Raw genomic sequence first — 21,444 nt, 5'->3', positions numbered from 1 at the left:
CTTTCTACTTTAGAATAGGGTTACAGAACAGTCGTGAAGTAGTACAGAAAGTTCCTGTCTACTCCATACTGTTTCCCTCATTATTAGCAACTTAAATTAATGTGGTACATTTGTTCTCATCTGTGAGCCAATATTGACACAGTGTTATTAACTAAAGTCCATACTTTATTCCAGTTTACCTAGTTTTCCCCCAGTGTTTCTTTTCTGTTCCAGAATACCATGCAGGATTCCACATTACATTAAATCTTCTTCATGTCTTCTTGGTTGTGTCATTTTCTAGACTTTCCTTGATTTTGATGCCTTTGACAGTTTTTTTTTTTTTTTTTTATTGTTGAAAGTATTACAGATGTCCCATTTTTCCCTATTGACCTCTTCCTTCCCACTCCCCCCCCCCTCCGCCCCCCCCCCCCACCTCCCTCAGCCTAGTGTCCATGTTGATTGTTGTGCATATATGCGTGTAAGTCCTTCGGTTTATCTCCTCCCACCCCCATCCCGCTGAGGTTTGTTGGTCTGTTCCCTACTTCCATGATTCTGGATCTCTTTTGGTCAACAGCTTATTTTGTTCATTATATTCCACAAATAAGTGAGATTATGTGGTACTTGTCTTTCTCTGACTGGCTCATTTCGCTCCGCATAATACTCTCCAGGTCCCTCCAGACTTTGACAGTTTATAGAAATACTGGTCAGGTATTTGTAGAATGACCCTAGTTTGGCATTTGTCTGATATCTTTCTCATGACTATACTGCATTACATATTTTTTTGAATGAGGACCGCAGGGGTGAAGTATTTCACAACATCATACCAAGGAAATGTACTATCAACAGTTCTTAGCACTGTTGATATTGACCTTGGTCCCCTGGCCAAGGCAGTGTTTCCCAGGTTTCTCCACTAAAATCACTCTGACTTTCTCCCTTCCCATACTCCAGCCTTTGGAAGGTAGCCACTATGTGCAGTCCACACTTAGGAGTGTTCCATTCCACCTTCTAGAGGGCAGAGTATCTACGTAACATATTTGCAAGTCTCCTGAACAGGAGCTTTATTTATTCTCTCTCATTTATTTATATATTCAATAACGTGTACCAGCAGAGATTCATGGATATTTATTTTATACTTGGGCTTATAGATGAACCTGAATTTGTTGTTCAGAGTGTTCTAGCTTTGGTTTTGGGAGCTTTTACAGTAGGCTCCTGTGTCAGTTTAATATTCCTCACCGCTGCGGTGTTTTATTTCTTCCTTATTTTCTGGCATTACGAGATGCTCTAGGCACACCTTGTCTGTTTCCTGCCCCAGTCCTAGAATCAGCCATTTCTCCAGGGAGATCTGGTTCCTTTAGAACATAAATTCTGGGGACTAGGTATGCTCATTGCCACTTGGGTATCATTGTTTCTAATGCTTAGATCAAGGGAACAAACATTCTAAACCTTGTATACACACAACTATCAACGTTGCTATATTTATCCATCTGCATATTAAACTAGAGTTCATATTAATGCCTCCAACTTGAACCCATCACTACATGGATCATCCTAGCCACCTCCACTTACTTGTCTGAAACCTTTCACCCCAGCAGTGAGAATCCTAACTCCTACTGTCATCCATTTACTTAACTGTTCGAGTCCAGTGTACATGTGCAGTGCTCTCAGAGTTGGGAATCTGTTTTCCCATGGGAAACAACTTCATCAAATGGAGAAATGTGGTTTTGTACAATTCCTTTTGCCTTTAGTCTTGCATACTTCGCCTTAGGTCAGCACTTTGCCCCTACTAGCTTCAGTGCAGTTGTTTCATACATTTGTAATGTAGTCAGACTCTTTTGTTACAATCTACATTCCTTTCTGGGATCCCTTAACCTCCTGAAGGATTTTTGAAAAATTCGTAACATTAAAGTTCATTCTTTGTCCTCTAGAGTTCCATAGATTTGCTGTATGTAATTATGAGTCCATCATTACAGTACATATGGGACAATGTCACCACACTAAAAAGTCCTCTGTGTGTCGCCCTGGCCACTTTGGCTCAGTGGTTAGAGTGTTGGCCTGCGGACCAATGAGTCACGGGTTTGATTGTCTGGAGGCATCCAATCAATGTTTTTCTCTCCCTCTCTCTCTCACTCACTCTCTCTCCCTCCTTCCCACTCTATCTGAAGATAAATGAAAAATATCCTCGGGTGAGTATTAAAAAAAAATCCTCTGTGCGTCACCCATTCAATCCTCCCCCCACCCCAGTGAATCTTTGGCAACCACTGATATGTTACTGTCTCTATTTAAATTTATCTTTTAAAAATTTTAAATTGAAAAACATTTTAAAAGAGTTTTGGAGCTTTTATAAATTGATTGGGCTTTTATAGATGGTGAGGAGTTTCTTTGAAAATGAATGTCTTTGACCTTAAAGAAGTTACAGCTGTTACTCATTATCATACCTGCAACTTGTGCATTTGGGGCGTGCCTCTTGAAGAAGCAATACAATTTTATCATTTTTAAAGAAGTGACATTTTACTCATTATTTTTGCAGATGTTGAGATATTTCGAGGAATCAGGGCACTTGAGATAGAAGGTGACGAAGGTAAACAGAATGTTTCAACAGAAAATGTAAGACATTACAGTTCAATTTTAGCTCATGCAGGGAAAGAGGCAGTAGCTGTAGCTCAAATAAGAGTGGTTATATATAAGTTGTGAAATACTGATGTAAAATAAGATAATACCTACACAACACAGACTTCACTAAGTACTGGGCTCAGGTTAGACGTTTACCTGTAGTTTAGGATCTTCATTTAAATTCTGCAAACTTCTTATTAAGTGTCTTCTCTGCTCAAGATTGCTGTGCTGCATGCCCTAGGTCTGCCTTCTGGTGCCACTGTTTGGTCACAAACTTCCCCTGTGGAAGAAGGGGCCATTCTGCAACATTCAAGGGTGTCTCCTGCCTCAGAGTTCAAGGCATTCCTCTCTGATGACCCAGGCCACAGGCTTATCCTGGAAAGACAAAGACATAGGTGAGCCCAGGTCATTCTTCCCTCCCCACGCCCCTTGCTCAACATGGCTCCAGTTCCACAGTTGCTATTGAATATATAAGATCACTTTAAATTTGGGGAAGGGGGTGGAGAGGTCCTTTGTGCTGTAGGAGGGAAAGGACTTCTGCTCTCACTTCCCTCGAGTGCCCTGGGTTGCTTCTGAAAAATAAATGGAAGATATCGAAGGGGGAAAAAAATAAGCAGCACGAGAAGCGAAGACAATGTATTGTTTAATCTGAACACAGATGTAGCATATAGGGTGGGGCAAAAATAGGTGTATAGTTGTGAGTATGCAAAGCACAGAGTTTATTCTTGTATTATTATTTATTAATTATTGTATTCTTTTCCATGCACACAACTGTACACCTACTTTTGCCTCATCGTGTATATGCAAAGAGGAAAGGAACTCACACTTGTTGAGTGCCAGCTATGTGCAAGGGTATCTGTTGTAAGTGTGAACCCTCAGAAAGAAGATACCTACTAAGAAGGACTCCTGGTGGCTAACTGGGCTCAGTTTTTAAAACAATACTGAGCTTAGCAGCCATTTCTTCACAGGAGCCTCTCATGCAAACTGCACTTCAAGGAGATGCCTGTGTTGAACAACCTGCCTCTGCACTGAACTTCCTGCCTATACTATTTCTGCCATCTGAGCCAGCCCTTATAAATGAGTTCCTGGAATCTTGTTTCAATCAATAGGACTGAGACTTTCTCCATCAGAGCTGTGCAGCTATATTCCCATTAACTTCTTCACCAACCAATCAGAGCAACTCCATTTGGACCAATCAGGACAGTGCTTTTTGACCAATCAAACTGCAAGGGTTTGGAGTCTTCATTTGCATGAAGATGGGCTAATCAGGGACCAAGGGCTGAGACTTCTGTCTACATAAATCAGCTCCATTCTGGCCTTGGGAGCACACTTTCCCTTTCCACTGAAGACTGTTTTCCCCAGCTGAAGCCAAAACACTGACGATATCTTGCAGGAGCAGAGCAGACTAGTACAGGCCAGAGCAGACTGGTACAGAGCAGGGCTGTCTAGCCAGAGAGGGGCCTGGCCCCTGGGTGGCCTGACCCCAGGGCCACCTCATGGCCATGGTGTATTTCAGTTGAGCTGTTGCACTGAGTAACATTTCCTTCGTCATCACACCCTAAATTGGGGATTTCTGTTGACCTTGAATGGGCACCCTTGACTGTCCCTATCCCCTACAATGACTCTGTGAAGTAGATTTAAAGAAAAGAAATCTTTCCCAGCTGGTGTGGCTTAGTGGACTGAGTGTCATCCCACCAACTGAAGGGTCCTGGTTCGATTCCCAGTCGGGGCACATGCCTGGGTTGTGGGTTCAATCCCCAGTGTGGGGTGTGCAAGAGGAAGCTGATTGATATTTCTCTCTCACGTCAATGTTTCTCTCTCAAAAATTAATAAAAACATTAAAAAAAAAGAAAATAAATCTTTATTTTACAGATAAAGGAAAAGATCTGGAGGGGCTCACTAACTTGTTTAAGATCACACAGTAAAGATTTGCACCTAGACATACTGAACTCTAAAGGCTTGGCAGCACATTAATGTCATCTGGGACCTTAAACAAAAAACCAGAAACCAACACCTTTGCCTAAGCCCTTTCCCCAGACCAAATTTAATCCCAATCTCTAAGGGAGATGGGCAGTAGCATATGTTAAGTGTCCCAAATGATTATAATGTGCAGCCAGGGTTGAGAACTGTGGTTCTGCTCTGAGAGACAGTCTCTCTCCTACTGTTCTCCTAAAAGAAGGGAAGGGGCATTTTCTGAACCAATATGCATTCTAAATACTCTTGGAGCTTATTTAGATCCCCCACCACTATTTCCTACCCCTCACATGGGTTGTTATCATCTCTGAATAACTGTAAGCAAGCAGATGGAGTGGGAGCAGAGGTTATTATTGATGGTAGAAAAGTACAAATTCAATTGAGTTAATTTAGTCTGTTTCTCTTTTGATAAGATGTGCATGTAGAGCTGATAGATTGTCAAAGCACAAATAGTATGACATGATTTTCAAAATGTGTTGGCAATTTTGTTTATTGAGTATTCACAGACCAACACCACAGTACTGACTTGGAAAATTGGTTTATAGGGGTTTAAGAAGATGGGCTTAGGTCTGTTGCTGGTGGGGAAAACAATCTATGAACTCCCGGGATCAGATTTGTCAATTGCCACTTAATATATAACATTTTACTCTATGATTATTGAAGTTCTGTGATTTAAATGTCTATGGCATCCCTTAGCAATGATAAAAATACACATTTTACAGTCTTCTTTTAGCCTTGAAACTAAGCATGAACTAGAACTGTTTTAAAAAAATATCAAAAGGTCATAATGTTTGAACACTGTCAAAGATTATGAAGAACACTTTAGTTCAAAAATATTCAAATATAATAAAAGACAAATGGATAAATAAATGCATTCTTGGAAATGACAAAACATGTCATTTTGTACAATAGTTTCCCTAGACACATAAAACCAGAGTACCTCCTTTCATGTGTTTTATCAATAGACTTCTGTTTTAATGGAGAATTAGAAACAGTGTAGAGACCATAATGCCCATTTTCTACCCTATTCCACTAGCTACCCAACCCTGACTTCCAGTGATGCAGAAACCACCACTGTTCTGTCCAACTTAAGAAGTCCCTGCTTGGTCACTGTTGGATGTTTGGAGAGTGCCTCAAATTGTCAAACCCACCATGGAAATTGCACAATGGACAGAAAACCACACTGTAGATATGGTCTTTCTGTTACTGAACTCAAGGGTTTCATCATTTAGGATATTCCCTTTAAAAATGAGACATGGTTGTTGTTAGGTCGTTGTATTTACTTGCGACAAATAATCTCTTACACAGGAGATTCACATCCAAAACTCTGTCTCCCCAAAGGAAAGCTCAATCATTGAATATATATATACACACATATAATATAAATATACACTATGTATACACACACACACACATTATGTGGTTAATTAAACACACTATTTGGTTAATTACATGTTGATTTCTTCTTTGTAGTTGGCTACACTTACCCATTGGGGTTGGGTTCCTGTCAAGCTTCTCCTGTCTACAACTTTGTCTGAAAAATACTGTATATACTACATTTTAACATTCAGAAAGAATAACTCTCAATAAGAACCACCCAGGCCTTGAGACTTTTGTCCTACCTAACACTTCCTGACTTCTACACCTAATGTTACCAGAGCTTGAGACTCTTATCCTAACACTTCCTGAATTCTACATCTAATGTTATGTTCCACAAAAGAATTTAAGAACATCTTGATATTGCCGCCTGATTATTGTGCTATAGACACATTGCACAGTGAATATATTTTTCTTGCTTTCATTGGTATAACAGCTTTTGAGCTTTGACTAGTTTGTTATTCAATTAATTTTCTTTTTTTTGCAAACAATCTCTTTCATCTGACTATTTGCTCTTTAAACGAAATGCTCAGTCTGTTTTGCGATGATCATCTTGCCAGATTATAGCAATTTTAAAAACTGAACCTTGCCATTCCTCAACCCTGAAGCCAATTTTGCATATGGCTACTGGCTCAGTAAATAAGTCTTCAATCGTGTTCCTTAAAGCTCTGGGACAATTCCCTTATAACTATTGCACACCACCAGATAATCTTTCACTTTTTAACCTAAGATACTTTTTAATCTTTTATTGCAGAAAATTTTAAACATACAAAGTAGAGAAAATAGTAAATCAAATCTCCATGTACCTATCACCCAGTTTCAACAAAGATCACCTCATTCCTAATCTTGTTTTTATCTATACCTCATCTACTCCTTCTCTTTCTTAAAGTAATCTCAGATTTCTTCTGTATGTATTTCAGCAAATACCATCAAAAGATAAGGATTTTTGGATAGTGATAGCCCCAATACTATTATCATGCCTTAAAAATTAATAGTTCTTTAATATTATTATATATCCTATCAATGTTCAATTTTTTCAATTGTTTCAGAGTGTTTTTTTTTTAAACTGGTTTGAATCAGAATTTAAGGTCTAGACATTACATTTAGTTGGTATATCTTTTAAGTCTCATTTAGTCTTAGGTACCTCATCTTTTTTCTTCCCTTCAATTTATTTGTTAAAAATTGAATTGTTTTATAGTGCTTCCTCAGACTAAATGTTACTGATTGAATTCCTAGTTACTGATTGAATTCCTTTTAACATGGTTTTCTGTGTCCTGTAACCTGTCAACTGGTAGTTATATCTAGAGGCTTCAATGTTTTGGCAAGACTACTGCAGAAGGTGTGTGGTGTGTCCTACCAGAAGGCCTTCAATGAATATTTGCACTTCCTTTTGTGACATAAGCAGTCATTGAGTATTGCTTAGCTTCATTACTTGGTTAGGTGTTTGTACAATGGTGATACCCTAATGCTATCAATTTTATTCTTTCATTATCTGGATTGCTTTAAGGAAACTTTCCGTCATCAACTATTTGGTTGTCTTGTGGTACAATTTGTGCAGCAAAGGCATGTTGGGGGTTGATATTTTCCCCTTTTACTTACTTGTTTTCAGAATAACAAATTGGTTCCAAAGGTGAACAATGATTTATTTATAGCATCTTTATGAACACCTGGGTGTCAACATATCTCATGTATTTCAATTCATTTCAGTTATTATTTCTAATTGCTGCTTAAGTTTTTACTACTTTGGCTAGTTGGCTCCGGAGTCCTTTTGACACAACCCTAGTAGTTTTAGACAGTGTCCTTGCTTCTGGTATGACAAAACAGTCTAGGCTCATCTTTCACACTTCCTGCCCCAGACTTGGAATCGGTCATTTTTCCAAAGAGCCTTGGTTTGTTTTAGTGGAAAATAGTATTTAGAGATCGCAACCTTCTGCTGGCATAGAAGGTAGAGTAAAGAGCTACAGGGAACGAGAAAATGAGCTGTGGATATTTAGAAAAATAGCAGTCCAGGCAGAAGGAACAGCAGGTACAAAGACTCTGAGAACAGAACAAAAGAAACAAGGAGAGGAAAGTAGTAGGAAAGAAAGATGAAGAGAAGTGAAGGCGAGCACGCCCGCTGGAAGGACTTTAGTTTTGCTTGGAGTCAGGTGGAAGCCATTGGAGGGTTTTGAACTGTGAAATGACATGATCTTTTGTTTTAATTGAATCACTATGGGTTCTGGCTTGAGAATGAACTGAGCAGGGTGAAGAGTGGAATCCGGAAGAAGGGTATCACAATAAACCAGGTGAGAGATGATGTGGCTTGGGAGCAGTGGAGGAAATGAGAAGAGATCAGGTTCTGGATGTATTTTGAAGCTGGAAACCGAAGAATTTGCTAAAAATTGGAGCTGGATTGTGAGGACAGAGAATTTAATATGACTCTGCGGTTTATGGTCTGAGACATGAGTGAAATTGTAACATATCATGGTATATGACTGGCATCTCTTCTGTGGGTGAGTGCTATGTTTGTGGAGAGGGGGGAAGGACCGAAGAGGGGTCAGGCAGAGCTTCACAAAGGACTAGATAGATAAATGGATTCATGAGGACCAGATGAACGAGACGGGAAAGAACGTTCTGAGCAGAAGGAACAACTTGTATAAATGCAGAGTCATGAAAGGACTGTGGGTTGGGAATTATAATTCATTTTTAGGGTACAGGGACCTATGGCAGGAAATGAGTCTAGAGAGGAAGAGAGAAGCTTACATATCCCGTAATAGGAATTTTAATTGTATTTTATGGATGACAAGGAGACTAGAATTTTTTGAGCCTAGGGATGACATGATCAGGTATACGCTTTAAAAAGATCATCTGGGCAGCAGAGTGAGAGAAATGATGGTATAGAAAAAAATGAAACTTTAAACATTCTAAGAATTATCAAAGGCCATTTTATCATTAAAAGAAAGATGAATATCTTCATCCCTTTTTAAAAAGCCCCTTTATCTCTGTGAGTGCAGTTTTTTTTTATCCTCACCTGAGGACATTTTCCCATTTTTTTGTTCAGATAGAGTGAGAGGAAGAGAGAGAGTGAGAGAGAGAGAGAGAAACATGGACGTGAAAGGGACACATTGAGTGGCTGCCTCCCGCATGACCCAACCAGGGCCGGGGACAAACTGCAACTGAGGTATGTGCCCTTAGCAGGAATGGAACCCGGGTCGCTCTGGTCCCCAGGCCGATACTCCAACCGCTGAGCCAAACCAGCCAGGGTCTAGATAGCTTCTCTATGATGAAATTGAAGGAAGTTGGGTCAGTTGTCAAAGTAACATTTAGTCAATGATGCCAAGACAAAGTAGAACATGATAGGAGTCTTTGAGTTTTAATTTTGTTTGAAATAGAAAACTGTTGCCCCAGTGCCCAAAGTGAGTCTCTCCTTGACATGTTCAGGAGCTGGTCTGTCTGTGTCCTTCACCTAACCCGTCACTCACTCTGCAGCTTCCCCTTGATCATTCTTTACTCCTTTTAGCTTTGATCGTCTGTTCTCCATTCTGTGGTTCATAGGACGTTCTGTGGACATGTTTTTTCAAAAATTTCTTTAAAACAATGATGCCAAAACAGTTATAAACTCATTATAAAAATTGTTGGTTTTCTTATATATATCCCATTATATTACTTAAAAACAGTTTTACCACAATAGGACAAATATCAAACCAATCTTCTTTATTAGAGATAGAGTCTAGCCCTGGCCGTTTGACTCAGCGGTTAGAGCATTGGCCTGCGGTCCAGAGAGACCCGGGTTTGGTTCCTGCTAAGGGCATGTACCTCGGTTGCAGTTTGTTCCCAGCCCTGGTTGGGTCGTGCAGGAGACAGCCACTGGATGAGTCCCTTTCACGTCGATGTTTCTCTCTCTCTCCCTTCCTTTCTCTCCCTCCCACTCTATCTAAAAAAAAAGAGAGAGAGAGAGAGAGATGGAGTCTAAACTAGCTCTGGATGAGGCATCCATTTTTTTTTCATTTACTATAATTAGTTGTTATTATAAATGCAGAATCCTGTAACTATGAACCATTTAGTAAGATAAAGAGTCTTGTTTTCCCGGCCGGTGTGGCTCAGTGGTTGAGCGTTGACCCATGCACCAAGAGGTCACTGGTTTGATTCCCGATCAGGGCACATGCCCAGGTTGTGGACCCAATCTCCAGTGGGGGGCATGCAGGAGGTGGCCAGTTGATGTTCTCTCTCATCGATGTTACTATCTCTCTCTCCCTCTCTCTCTAAAAATCAATAAATAAAAATTAAAAAAAAAGAGTCTTGTTGTACAGACCCAGATAAAGGCATCAAACATTTATTGAGCACATACTATGGGGCAGGCACTGTGCAAGGAACAACAGAGATGCCTAAACTAAAAAATCAGCCCTGCCCTTATTAAAAAATAAGGTTGAAAGTATAGGCATGCACTAAATAATGATGTTTTGGTCAATGAAAGATCATATAAAAGAAGGTCATCACATAAGATTATAATGGAGTCAAAAGAGTCTTATCACCTAGTGATGCCATAACCATCATATCACAATACATTACTCAAGTGTTTGTGGTGCTGCTGGTATAAACAAACCTAATGCACTGCCAAGTGTATAAAAGCATAGCATGTACAATTCTGTACAGTGCCTAATACTTGATAATGATAATAAACAACTATGTTGTGGTTTATGTATATGCTATATTATACCTTTTGTTGTTATTTTAGAGTGTGCTCTTTCTACTTGTATACAAAAAGTTTGCTGTAAAGCAGTATGCTGTGTTATGCTGGCAGCAGCTTCCAACATCTTGTGTTTAGAGCGTCTCTTGATTGCATTATTTTCTCTTGTGCTTGCTTTAATCTGTTGTTCTGTACAGTGACATGCTGCCCAGGCTTGTACAGTAGAAGCAGTAGGCTCTACTATATAGCCTAGGTGTGTAGTAGGCTATCCCACCGAGGTGTGTGTAGGTGCACTCTGTGATGCTAGCACAGGACAAAATCGCCCAACCTTGCATTTCTCAGGACATATCCCCATCATTAAGTAGCATGTGGCTGTATAGTTAAGAATATATTTTCTATATAGAGTCAAATACAGTCTTCAGTGGTCACAAATTTACTGGTTTATGTGAAGGAAATGTCTTATGGTATAATTGGCTTTAGACAAAAATTCTCATACTGGAGAAGCAATGCAGAAAAAACATGAACTAGTAATTAGGAACCAGATCTACGTTCCTGCTTTGATGCTATTCGTTAATTCAACCATTCATCAAATATTTATTGACAGCCTGCACTGTGGGGAAAACTGTACTAGGTGCTGGGGAGCACTTACCTGCTCTTTATCTTTGTGAACATATGTGGCTTAACTTCTCCACATCTCTGACCTTGGTTAGACTAGATGTCTGAGGCGTCTTTCAAAACGAAAATGCTAAGGTTTCTGACAGCCTCGTGGAGGGAGAAGCTGCCCAGGCAGCCTTGGGACTTGAGGACTTACCTTCCTCTCAGAGGATTAGCTCTTGTCCTGATTTCAAAATAACTTCGTCTACGGCTTTAAAATCTTGTTGCCAGCCTCTTACCTGCATTTGGGTCATCTTGGGAAAGTCTGAGAGTGGCAATTCCTGCTCAGAAGACTAAAGAGGCAGGAGGTCACAGTTTGGAAAAAAAGGTGTACAACTTGCGTCAGTAAAGCTAGAGTTGCTCCCAGCAAGCAGCCTCCTCTGCTGCAGACCTGGCCTTCCGTCCGACAACTCCTGCCTTGGCGGTCCGTCGCTTGGGTGATCTGTTGCTGTTCTGGTTGAATAAGCCCTAAAAAGCGGCTTGCTCACCAGGGACCAGAAGTGATCAGCCTCATGGGGTGGGAAGAACTGTCCTTGCATCCCAGTTTTTCCAGTGGGTATCAAGGTAACAAGTTTCTTGTTATCTGGCTTCAAGATTGCAATAAGTAAATAGCATTTTTGCTTGCAGCCAAGATACATTTTTCTCAAGGGGGAAAATGGATTTCTGTAACAATGAGGGAGGAAAAGAGCGGGAGAGAGGTATTTTAACACGAATACAAAAAGTTACAACCCGGGGAAGCCTTCTCGTAGCTTTACGGAAATGAGCAGCTGGACTCCGCTGCCAAGGCCAATCTGTCGTTTCCAGTCAATGAAAAAGACAGAGTTAGAGGTTCCTTCCTAAACCGGCGGCTAATTTAGCCCCTCCCACGAGCCGGAGGGTCTGTTATATCTCTGTTCCTTGAGTACCTCTTTCACTGAGACCGACCACAGCAAGCAGAGGCTGAAAAAAAAAAAAAAAAAAAAAGAACAAAGAGGAAGAAAACAAAAGCTGCCAATTATGGAAGATGTAAAGGGTAAGAGCAAAATTGATTTGATCCGAATCCTTAGGAACAACAACAACAACAAAAAGAACAGAGGAAAAAAAAATAACAACAACCAAAGCCCAGACTAAAAGCAAGTACTTGGAAAAGCAAGAGGCAAAATGCCCTAAATGAATTTTCCCAGCCTCTCCTTCTGAGAGGAGGCAGAGAAAGAACTTCGGGAAACTTTTTAAGAGGCAAAGCCCCGTGGTTGTTGTCAAGGGTGGCTCTGGAAGCAGCTGAAAGGGCTCATGAATATTCATTATTCATCTGTATTCAGATCTGTTTTTTTTTAGAGGTAAATGACTTCTTCCGTCCCCTTACAGTTTAAGAGGCAGCTGCCTCATTTATATTCCAGAGTCATCTTGCTTTGGTCTGGACCAGCGTATTTGCTTGAAGATGCTGGGCTCAGTGTGTAGATTTGTTTTGTTCTCTAATTTCCTGCGTGCTTTCCTGTTGTGAAATTAGCAAAGGCTTCTCTGCAGGGAGTTGGAGAAGTTAATGCTGCAAGAGGTTGCGGCACAACAGGACACCGGCGTATGTCCTGCGAAAGACTAAATGTTTTTTGGGAGGAGTGTGGGAGTGTGTGTGTGTGTGTGTGTGTGTGTGTGTGTGTGTGTGCAGGGGAGAGGGGATGGAGGGCTGAAGAAGATCAGTTTTATCTTAGAAAAGCAAGGCATATTTGACTGACTATACTGAGATTTTGTCTAAAAATTACAAGAGCAGCCTGCTTTGCACACAGGGTGTGCAGTCTCTGTCTTTTACCTCTTTTGGGCATTTTCTGCCAGGACGGAAAGCTAGCTGCTTGCCAGTCCGTGGGAGCCAGGAGGAATCTCTGCAGCAATGTGGGTGTGTTGGGTTGCAAACCTTCTTTTTGATTATCTCGTAATTTCTCATATCCTCACACATTTTTATTACACAGAACGTGGAGGAATGAAATGAGCAGCCAACAGATTTCTTAATAAGGATAATAATGATAGCCGTTAACATTTACAGTTTTTACCCTATGCCGGGAGCTGTTCTGAGCATGTTACACGTGTTATTTAATACATCAATTTATGAAATGAGTGCTACCTTACCATCCCCATTTTTTAAAATATCCTCACTTGAGGATATTTTTACATTGATTCCTAGATAGAGTGGGAGGGAGGTGGGAGGGAGGGAGGGAGAGAGAGAGAGAGAGAACATCGATGTCGATTGGTTGCCTCCCAAAAGATTGAGGGTACGTGCCCCTGACCGGAATCGAACCTGAGAGTCTTTGGTCCCTGGGCCAACGCTCTAACTGCTGAGCCAAACCGTTCAGAGCGCCACCCCCATTTTATAGATGATGTTGCTGAGGTGGTGGGAGAGTAGCTTGCTTCGGGATCACACAGGAAGTGGTGAATTTGGATGCAGGTGAAGGGGAACAGCATTGTGGACCCTTCTCTTCCCCCACACTGTTGCTCTACTCCCAAGGCTCTCGCTATTGCCCTGACACTGTTGATTTGAGGTTTGCAAATCCTTGAAGCTAGTGGGGGTAATGCTACTGATGAAATTGCAAGTCTGGGAAGGAATATGTGCTTTCCTGTGAAGTTCACATACATTTTCCTCACTTGGTACTGATGGCCCTTCTCTGTGGTAGAGCCCAGCTATTATCATTATTGCCTTTTACAGAAGGGAGAGACTGAGGCCAGGAAGGGTTAGGCGACAAGAATCTCACAGTTAGACTAGACCAGAAATCCCCTGCCTCTGGTTTTCTAAGCTGCAGAGCAAGCCCAGTCATTGCTGAACTTCTCTCCCCACCCCCAGGCACTTTCGGTTCCCCAAAAGACCTTGCTCCTTTCCTCCCTCTCAGTCTGTTGCAGGGAGCTTATCTCTGCCTTGAAGGTCTATCTGGCTCTCTTCTTTCCCTTTAGTCCGGGGCTATGCTGTCTGGGTTTGAATCCCAGCAGCATTATTGACTGTGTGCCTCAGTTTTTTCATCTGTAAAATGAAGAGCATATAATATCTACCTAATAAGGTTGTTGTACGGACTAAATGAGGGATTCATGGAAAGTTCTCAGAGCAGGACCTTATGTATATAGTATACACTCGATAAACGTTAGTTGTCTCAATCACTCCTTGGAGCCTCATCTTGGGTGTTAATTTCCCCACTGGAGCCTTAAATTAGGCTCTTTCTTGGATGTTTCTACAACACATCACCACCTAATGCCTAAGGTGGCTTGTTATACTGTCCACATTCCTGTCTTCTGCATTGCCTCCTCCTTCTCCCAGCCATAATTCTTTATTCACTCTTGGATCTTCAGTGACTAGAATAATGTTTAACATATAATGGGCACACAATAAATATTTATAAACTAAGTACTATTTTAGTTGCTGTTCATCCAAGAGTCAAGAGGCGGGTTTAACAAGGGACCTCTGAGTTTGCCGTAGAGGTCCTGCTGATACATACGGCTCTTGTGCAGTCTGGACACACATCCCTCTAAATGAATATGCTGAAAACAAATGCATCCCTACTAGGCGGGTGATATTCAAAGCAGATGTAGCTCCACACCAGGGCACCCAGTTTGGCCAGTCTAACTCTGGTTGTACTGCAGCCCCTATTCCCCCTCAGCCAGGGAACAATTGGAGATTTCAGATGCCTCATAGCACAACCTCACTCTTTCTGAATAGAACATCTGGTTCCAGAAATAATGTCTCCCCAGCCCCATTTTATAGCATAGTTTGAGACAGTGGACTCTGGTAATAGAAGAAAACAAACACTATAGAGGCTGGCCCTGGGTAAGATCATGAAATACATTTGCTTCCAGCACCCTCCCTTTCCTCTTCCTGGCATACCTTCAAACCAATTTGACAAATATTATTGTGTCTACCATTTGTAAATCCCTATGCCAGATGTGTGCGATATAAACAGTTTGCTTACAGTCTAGTGGGAAAGACAGACATATATACAACCAACTTGAATTGAAGCCAGACTTTGCGAAGTGCTAGTAATAATAGCTGACATTGATTCAATATTTATTATATGCCAGGCACTGTAATTTTTTATTTATTGTTTCATGTAATCTTCAGAATATACTTATGATTATAGGTTTCTGCCTGTCACAGCTATGAAGGGAAGTTATGTGACCAAGGTCACACAGCTAGTAATAGGCAGAGGGGGAATTTAGACCTATATAGTTAGGCTGCGAAGCCTCGGTTCTAAATGCATTAAGTTCTCCTACCTCCCTAAGAGCTGTAATACAAGTCTAAAGAAAATGCCATGAGAATAGGGAGTGATGATATCTGAGAAATCTCTTCAAAGGATGGGACACTGCAGCGGTCCTAGAAAGATGAATAGCGTCTGGTTCCCACAACAAGCCCCTTCCCAGTCTGAGCAATGCTTAAAGGTGTTTTCTCTCTCTTTTACTGAAACCACAGTCCAGATTTAAAAGTAAAAAGCTCTTTTACCTTTTCCAGGTTCTGAGCAAGGAACCTGTTTACATGTTCATCCTAGAGATTTGGAAGCAGAAGCCCAAAGTTTAGCCCTGACTATAAATTTGGGATTACCAGTCATGTAATTAAATAAACCTTTACAAAGCAATCAGCTACATATTAAGTGATTTCCTTAATCATGATGATCTTGCCTGGACATTAGACACATGTGGCAGATAGTTTTTACAAATGCCGGTGATTGGTCTTGCTTTTACTTGGCTAACCAGCATTTTAAGAGTATTTCTCCCTTGTGTTGTCTTTTGGGTTGCTTCTGCACTCCTTAACCAGTGATTGTGCCCACGGGCATTAGCATGTAATCCCACTTTGAGGAGGTGCTGGTCTCAGCCCCGAAGAGCGAAGAGCGGTGAGACCTGGGACAAGTCACATAAGGTCTGTTCCCTTGTGAGCTCTGTTTCCTGGAACGGTTAAGAGCAAGGCCAAAATTGAGGGCAGCCCTCGTGGCGAGGAGTTATTAAACTCTGGATGGTTTGATGGAAGTGCAGAGGAGCAGAAGCTCTAGCTTTATCTTGGTGATTGTGTGTGCATGTTCTGAAGCAGTGTTTCTCAAACTTCGACACGCATGTGTATCAGTGGGGATCTTGTCGAAATGCCGATTCTGATCCAGTAGCTTTGGGGTGGGACCTGAGATTCTGCATTTCTAACAAACTCTCAAGTGATGGTCATGCTGTCCCTCCACAGACCACACCTTGACTAGTCAGGTCTGAGATTATTTTGGTGCCAAATGACCAACCCTTCTCCCAGCCATTATTTAAAGTCACTGATCAGCTATGTCACTGCAGGATAACGGGAAGCCTAATTCATTTGTTCATTCAGTCGATATACGTCCAGAACAGGAAGCTGAGACCTCCCCATTTACCATACAGGAAACAAGTCCGAATCTTTATCACACAAAACTATTATTATGCAAAAAAAGGCTCTGTGTTGGATTTCCCAAACATCTCCCACCTTTTTTCCATGGCTCCCAGTTTCCCTAAGCCGCTTTCATTCTCTGCCTCCAACCTGAGCAGCACTGGAGCAGAACGTTTGGCTGTGTCCGGAGCCCTTTGCTGGGCGTCGGAGTGCCAGGGAACTAGGGTAGCAGGGACTCTGCTCTGAGCCCGGGAGCAACGTGCCTGGGGCATTGTCTCCACAGGGCAGAAGTGAAGTGGGAAACATCCCAGGTGTTAAGGAGGGAAGAGAGGACTGAGCGAATTTCTATCGTTTTGGAAAATTGAGAGAATTATGAGGAAAAAGGTTGTTGGAGAAAAGAAGATGGGAGAATTTGCCTAACATGCTTTCATCCTGCAGTTTTTGTGTTAGAATATCAAAATGGCTTCAGAGACAGGAACAATGGCAGTACACGCCCTGCATGAAGAGGTGTTTCCTTTTGATTCATAAGAAGAATGTAGACAAGTCCTTCATGTCTGTGAGGGTATTGTTTCTTTGTGATTTTTAGGAATAATGTAGACAATTCCTTTATGTGCGTGAGGGTGTAAGTAATGTGGCCCGTGTCCATTAAGGAAAACCTGGAAATACAGATTAGGGGAGAGAAGAAAAACTATTACTCATGACAATACTTTGGCACATTTCTTTGTAACTCCTTTTACTATGCTGGGTTGTTTCTCTCAGCATTTACTTGACAAGACCTTGGAAAACTATGAAATGGCCTTATGATCATTAGGCTGCATATATGTGCAATTTAAACCCTGGCTTTTAGTGTAGCAGCGAAGCACAAGTACTTTCCATCTTATAACACAGCATAACTTAAAAAAAAAAATACATTTTTATTGAATTTTTAGAGAGAGAAAGGAAGGGAGAGCTAATTGTTTTTCTGAATCTTCTCTTAGTATTTTTATACAGACTTATAGTTAATAATAGAGCCAGTATATTTTTATCTGTGGCGGTGTAGTTTGCAAAGTAGTTTGATATTGCATTTTTATTGTCTCTTTAACCTAGGATACTAATTTTTAAGTTTCAAGTGATTGTTATTTTTGTTTAAACCATTAATTTAAAACAATTTTTTATTTTATTTTGTAATAGAGAATATAGCTTTATAATTTCAGAGGCTTCTTTGTACCTAAGCATGTAGTGAATTTTAATAAATCTATGATATTTTCTGTCTTTAATATATAAAATTGGATATTTATAAATCTGTGCAGTTATTTCAATTATATGCAGTCCCTCCTCAAACATAATTTTCTCCTATGTAAAACTGTAGTATATATGCATTACTATTGTGTACTTTTATTGATACCTATGAGAATTTAAGTTTCAGGAAAAAAAATAAGATGTGAATTATTTTTATAGTGGCTTATTAGAAAAGAGGGGTGATGGAGAGTTGGGAATATATAAGAAATGTAGCCCTGGCCAGTTTGGCTCAGCGGTTAGAGCGTCGGCCTGCGGTCCTGAGAGACCCGGGTTCGGTTCCCGCTAAGGGCATGTACCTCGGTTGCAGTTTGTCCCCAGCCCTGGTCAGTTGTGCAGGTGGCAGCCACTCGATGTGTCCCTTTCACATCGATGTTTCTCTCTCTCTCTCTCTCTCTCTGTTCCTCTCTCTCCCCCCCTCCTCTACCAGAACAAAAAATGGAAAAATGTCCTCGGATGAGGATAAAAAAAAAAAAAGAAAAGGAATGTAAAGTCTATGCAAAGAAAGAGTCTTAGGAAATAAAGTCTTAGGAAAGACAAAAGATAAGATAAAGTTCTCAGATGGCATTTTAGGCAGCTGAGCCTTGAATAGTCACATGACTTTAGGAAGTATGGAATGAGTGTGAGTCAAAATTACCAAGCCTTTTCCTCTCAAATAACCATGGCAGATCCCAGGAGTCAGGCCACAGTCAGGAGGTGTGTCTGGTTGGCAGGATTATGAGGTGGGGGTCAGAATCTCTGAACCATAAAATCAGAACAGTATTGCTTAGTGCATAAAGACTCAGACACATGCTCAAAAAGACATCTGAAATGATGTCATTAGCAAAACAATTTTTTTTTATCCTCACCCAAGGACATTTTTTGCATTTATCTTCAGATAGAGAGGGAGGGAGAGAGAGAGGAAGAGAGAGAAAGAGAAACATTGATGCGAGAAAGACACATTGACTGGTTGCCACCCACGCCACCCCAACTGGGGCTGGGGACAACTGCAACCGAGGTACATGCCCTTAGTGGGAATTGAACCCAGGACTCTCTAGTCTGTGGGCCGATGCTCTAACGCTGATCCAAACCGGCCAGGGCCAAAACAAATTTTAGGCATTGCATTGAACAGGTAGGGTAGGGAGGACCTGAAAAGTTTCCAGTGAACAAGAGTTGGTAAATAGAAATTAATAGTGCAGTACTCATATTTTCTAATTTAAGCTGTGTAAATGTTATTGATACCATAGTTTGATTAATGTCTTTTTATTGCTTTATTTTGGTGATCTTAGAAATAATCATAAGGACTTTTGCATAGATTTACTTTCTTTTTCTTCTTTTGGTTGATATAGTAACTGGTAGGTTGCAAAGATTATAGTTCTGAATTCCTGGAATTCATGAATGTTACCTTATATGGGAAAAAAAGTTGTTTTGGATGTGATTAAAATAAGCATCTTGAGCTGGGGAGATTATCTTGGATTATCCAGGTGGGCCCTAAACGCAATCACAAATGTCCCTATAGGAGGGAGGAAGAGGGAAACTTTTTAAAAATTGAGTTTATTGGGGTGACATTGGTTATTCGTCCTTTGCCCACTTCCACCTCCCCTACCCACCTTTCCCTCTGGCTACCATCATACTATTGTCTGTGTCTATGTTTTATATATATATATATATATATATATATATATATATATATATATATAACTTGCTTCATTCCTTTACCTTTTTTTCACCCAGCGTCCCCAACCCCCCTCCCCTCTGACAGCTGTCAAGTCTGTTCTGTGTATCTATGCTTCTCTATTTTGTTTGTTAAATTATTTTGTTTAAAAAATAAACTGATGAACAAAATAGGTCCAGAGACATGGATGCATGAAACAGACTGACAGATCTCAGAGGGGAGGGGCTTGGAGGGGAAGAGAAGAGATTAACCAAAGAACTTATATGCATATATGTATAACCCATGGACACAGACAATAGGGTGGTGAAGGCTTGGGATGGGGCAGGGGCTGGATGGAGGGGGCAAAAGGGGAGATGGGGGACATCTGTAATACTGTCAACAATAAATAAATAAATTATTGTTTTGTTCATTAGATTCCATATATAAGTGAGATCATATGGTATTTGTCTTTGTCTGACTGGCTTATTTCACTTAGTATAATACTCTCTAGGTCCATCCACACTGTTGCAAAAGGTAAGATTTCCTTCTTTTGTTTATAGCCAAGTAATATTTCATTGTGTAAATGTACCACAGAAAGAGAGACTTGACACAGAAGGCAATGAACCACTGAAGCAAGATGCTGTGCTGCTGGCTTTGAATATGGCAGAGGGGGCCACAAGCCAAGTAATGCATGAAGTGCCATCTAGAAAATGGAAAAGAAGGTGGCCTTGCAGACACCTTGGTTCTAGTCCAGGGAAACTGATTTTAGACTTTGGCCCTCCAGAACATAAGAGAGTAAATGTGTGTTGTTTTAAGCCACTGATTTTGTGGTAATTTATTAGGGCAGCCACAGGAAACTAATACAGTAAGTTTTTGATAAATGGAAGTAGTGGTGGCTTTAGTTAATTAACCTACAGGTTTATGGTGTGTATTGGGCCTCACGCTGTTCTAATCACCTTGCAGATGTTAACTCAGTTCTCAAACAACTATTTGAGGTTATTACCATTTACTGTCCCTATCTTACAAATTAGAAACTGAAGAATAAGTAGTTAAGTGATTTACCTAAAGTTTCTCAATTGGTAATTGTTGAAGTTAAGATTCAAACTCATAGCTGTTCACCTTATTTTGAGATATAATTCACATACCGTATAATTCACCCATTTAAAGTCTACATTTCAGTATTTTTTAGTATATTCACAGCATCGTGCAACCATCATAACAATCCATTTTAGAACATTTTATTACCCCAAAAAGAAACACTGTACCCATTAGCAGTCACTTTCATTTCCTCCCTACCAATCCCTTCTGTACACCTCTAGGCAAACACTGATCTACTTTCTGTCTCAGTTTTGCCTGTTCAGGACATTCCATATCACATATTCTATTGTATGGATGTACGACATTTTATTCATCTGTTAATCAGTTGATGGGTTTTTGGGGGGTTTCTACTTTTTGGCATTATGAATAATGTCATGAACATTCACGTAAAATTTTTTGTTTGGACCTATGTTCTTGATTTCTCTGGAAGTGGAATTGCTGGGTCATATGTTCATGTTTAACCATTCGAGGAACTGCCAGACTGTTTTACAAAGTATCAGCATGATATACATTCCAAATGCAGTATATGATGGTTCCACTTTCTCTACATCCTTGCCTATACTTATTATCTATCTTTGATCATCGCTACCCTAATGAGTGTGAAGTGATATCTGGTGGCATTGATGTGCATTTCCTTGATGGTAATGGTTTTGAACATCTATTTACGTGCTTAATGGGCATTTATATATCTTTTTTAGAGAAAGTTTATTCAGATCCTTTGCCTTTTTAATGGTTTGTTTTTTAAATTAATGAGTTGTGCAAGTTATATATTCTAGACACAAGTCCCTTACTAGATATATGATTGGCAAAAAGGTTTTCCCATTCAGTGGATTTTAT

General features: G+C 40.5%; 1 protein-coding gene and 1 long non-coding RNA gene across 3 annotated transcripts in view; one reads left to right on the top strand and one right to left on the bottom strand.

Annotated features, from left to right (window-relative positions):
- LOC118632451 overlaps positions 1–21,444 on the bottom strand; it is a 42,563-nt gene that overhangs the window by 10,662 nt on the left and 10,457 nt on the right. For both annotated transcript variants that reach the window (XR_004960030.1, XR_004960031.1), the window contains exon 2: positions 2,746–2,964. This is a non-coding gene — a long non-coding RNA (uncharacterized LOC118632451). The remainder of the gene's footprint in view (positions 1–2,745; positions 2,965–21,444) is intronic.
- Positions 12,098–21,444, top strand: part of ENTPD1 (ectonucleoside triphosphate diphosphohydrolase 1) — a 93,146-nt gene continuing 83,799 nt past the window's right edge. Inside the window, exon 1 of the mRNA XM_036265569.1 lies at positions 12,098–12,272. Within this exon, the coding sequence (XP_036121462.1) occupies positions 12,257–12,272 (16 nt within the window). The 5' untranslated portion in view covers positions 12,098–12,256. The remainder of the gene's footprint in view (positions 12,273–21,444) is intronic.

The sequence above is a fragment of the Molossus molossus genome, unplaced genomic scaffold (genome assembly GCF_014108415.1).
Source record: "Molossus molossus isolate mMolMol1 unplaced genomic scaffold, mMolMol1.p scaffold_m16_p_17, whole genome shotgun sequence".
Taxonomy (NCBI): Eukaryota; Metazoa; Chordata; class Mammalia; order Chiroptera; family Molossidae; genus Molossus; species Molossus molossus.
The sequence above is the reverse complement of the archived record's forward strand: the minus strand, read 5'-3'. Positions and strand labels throughout refer to the sequence as shown.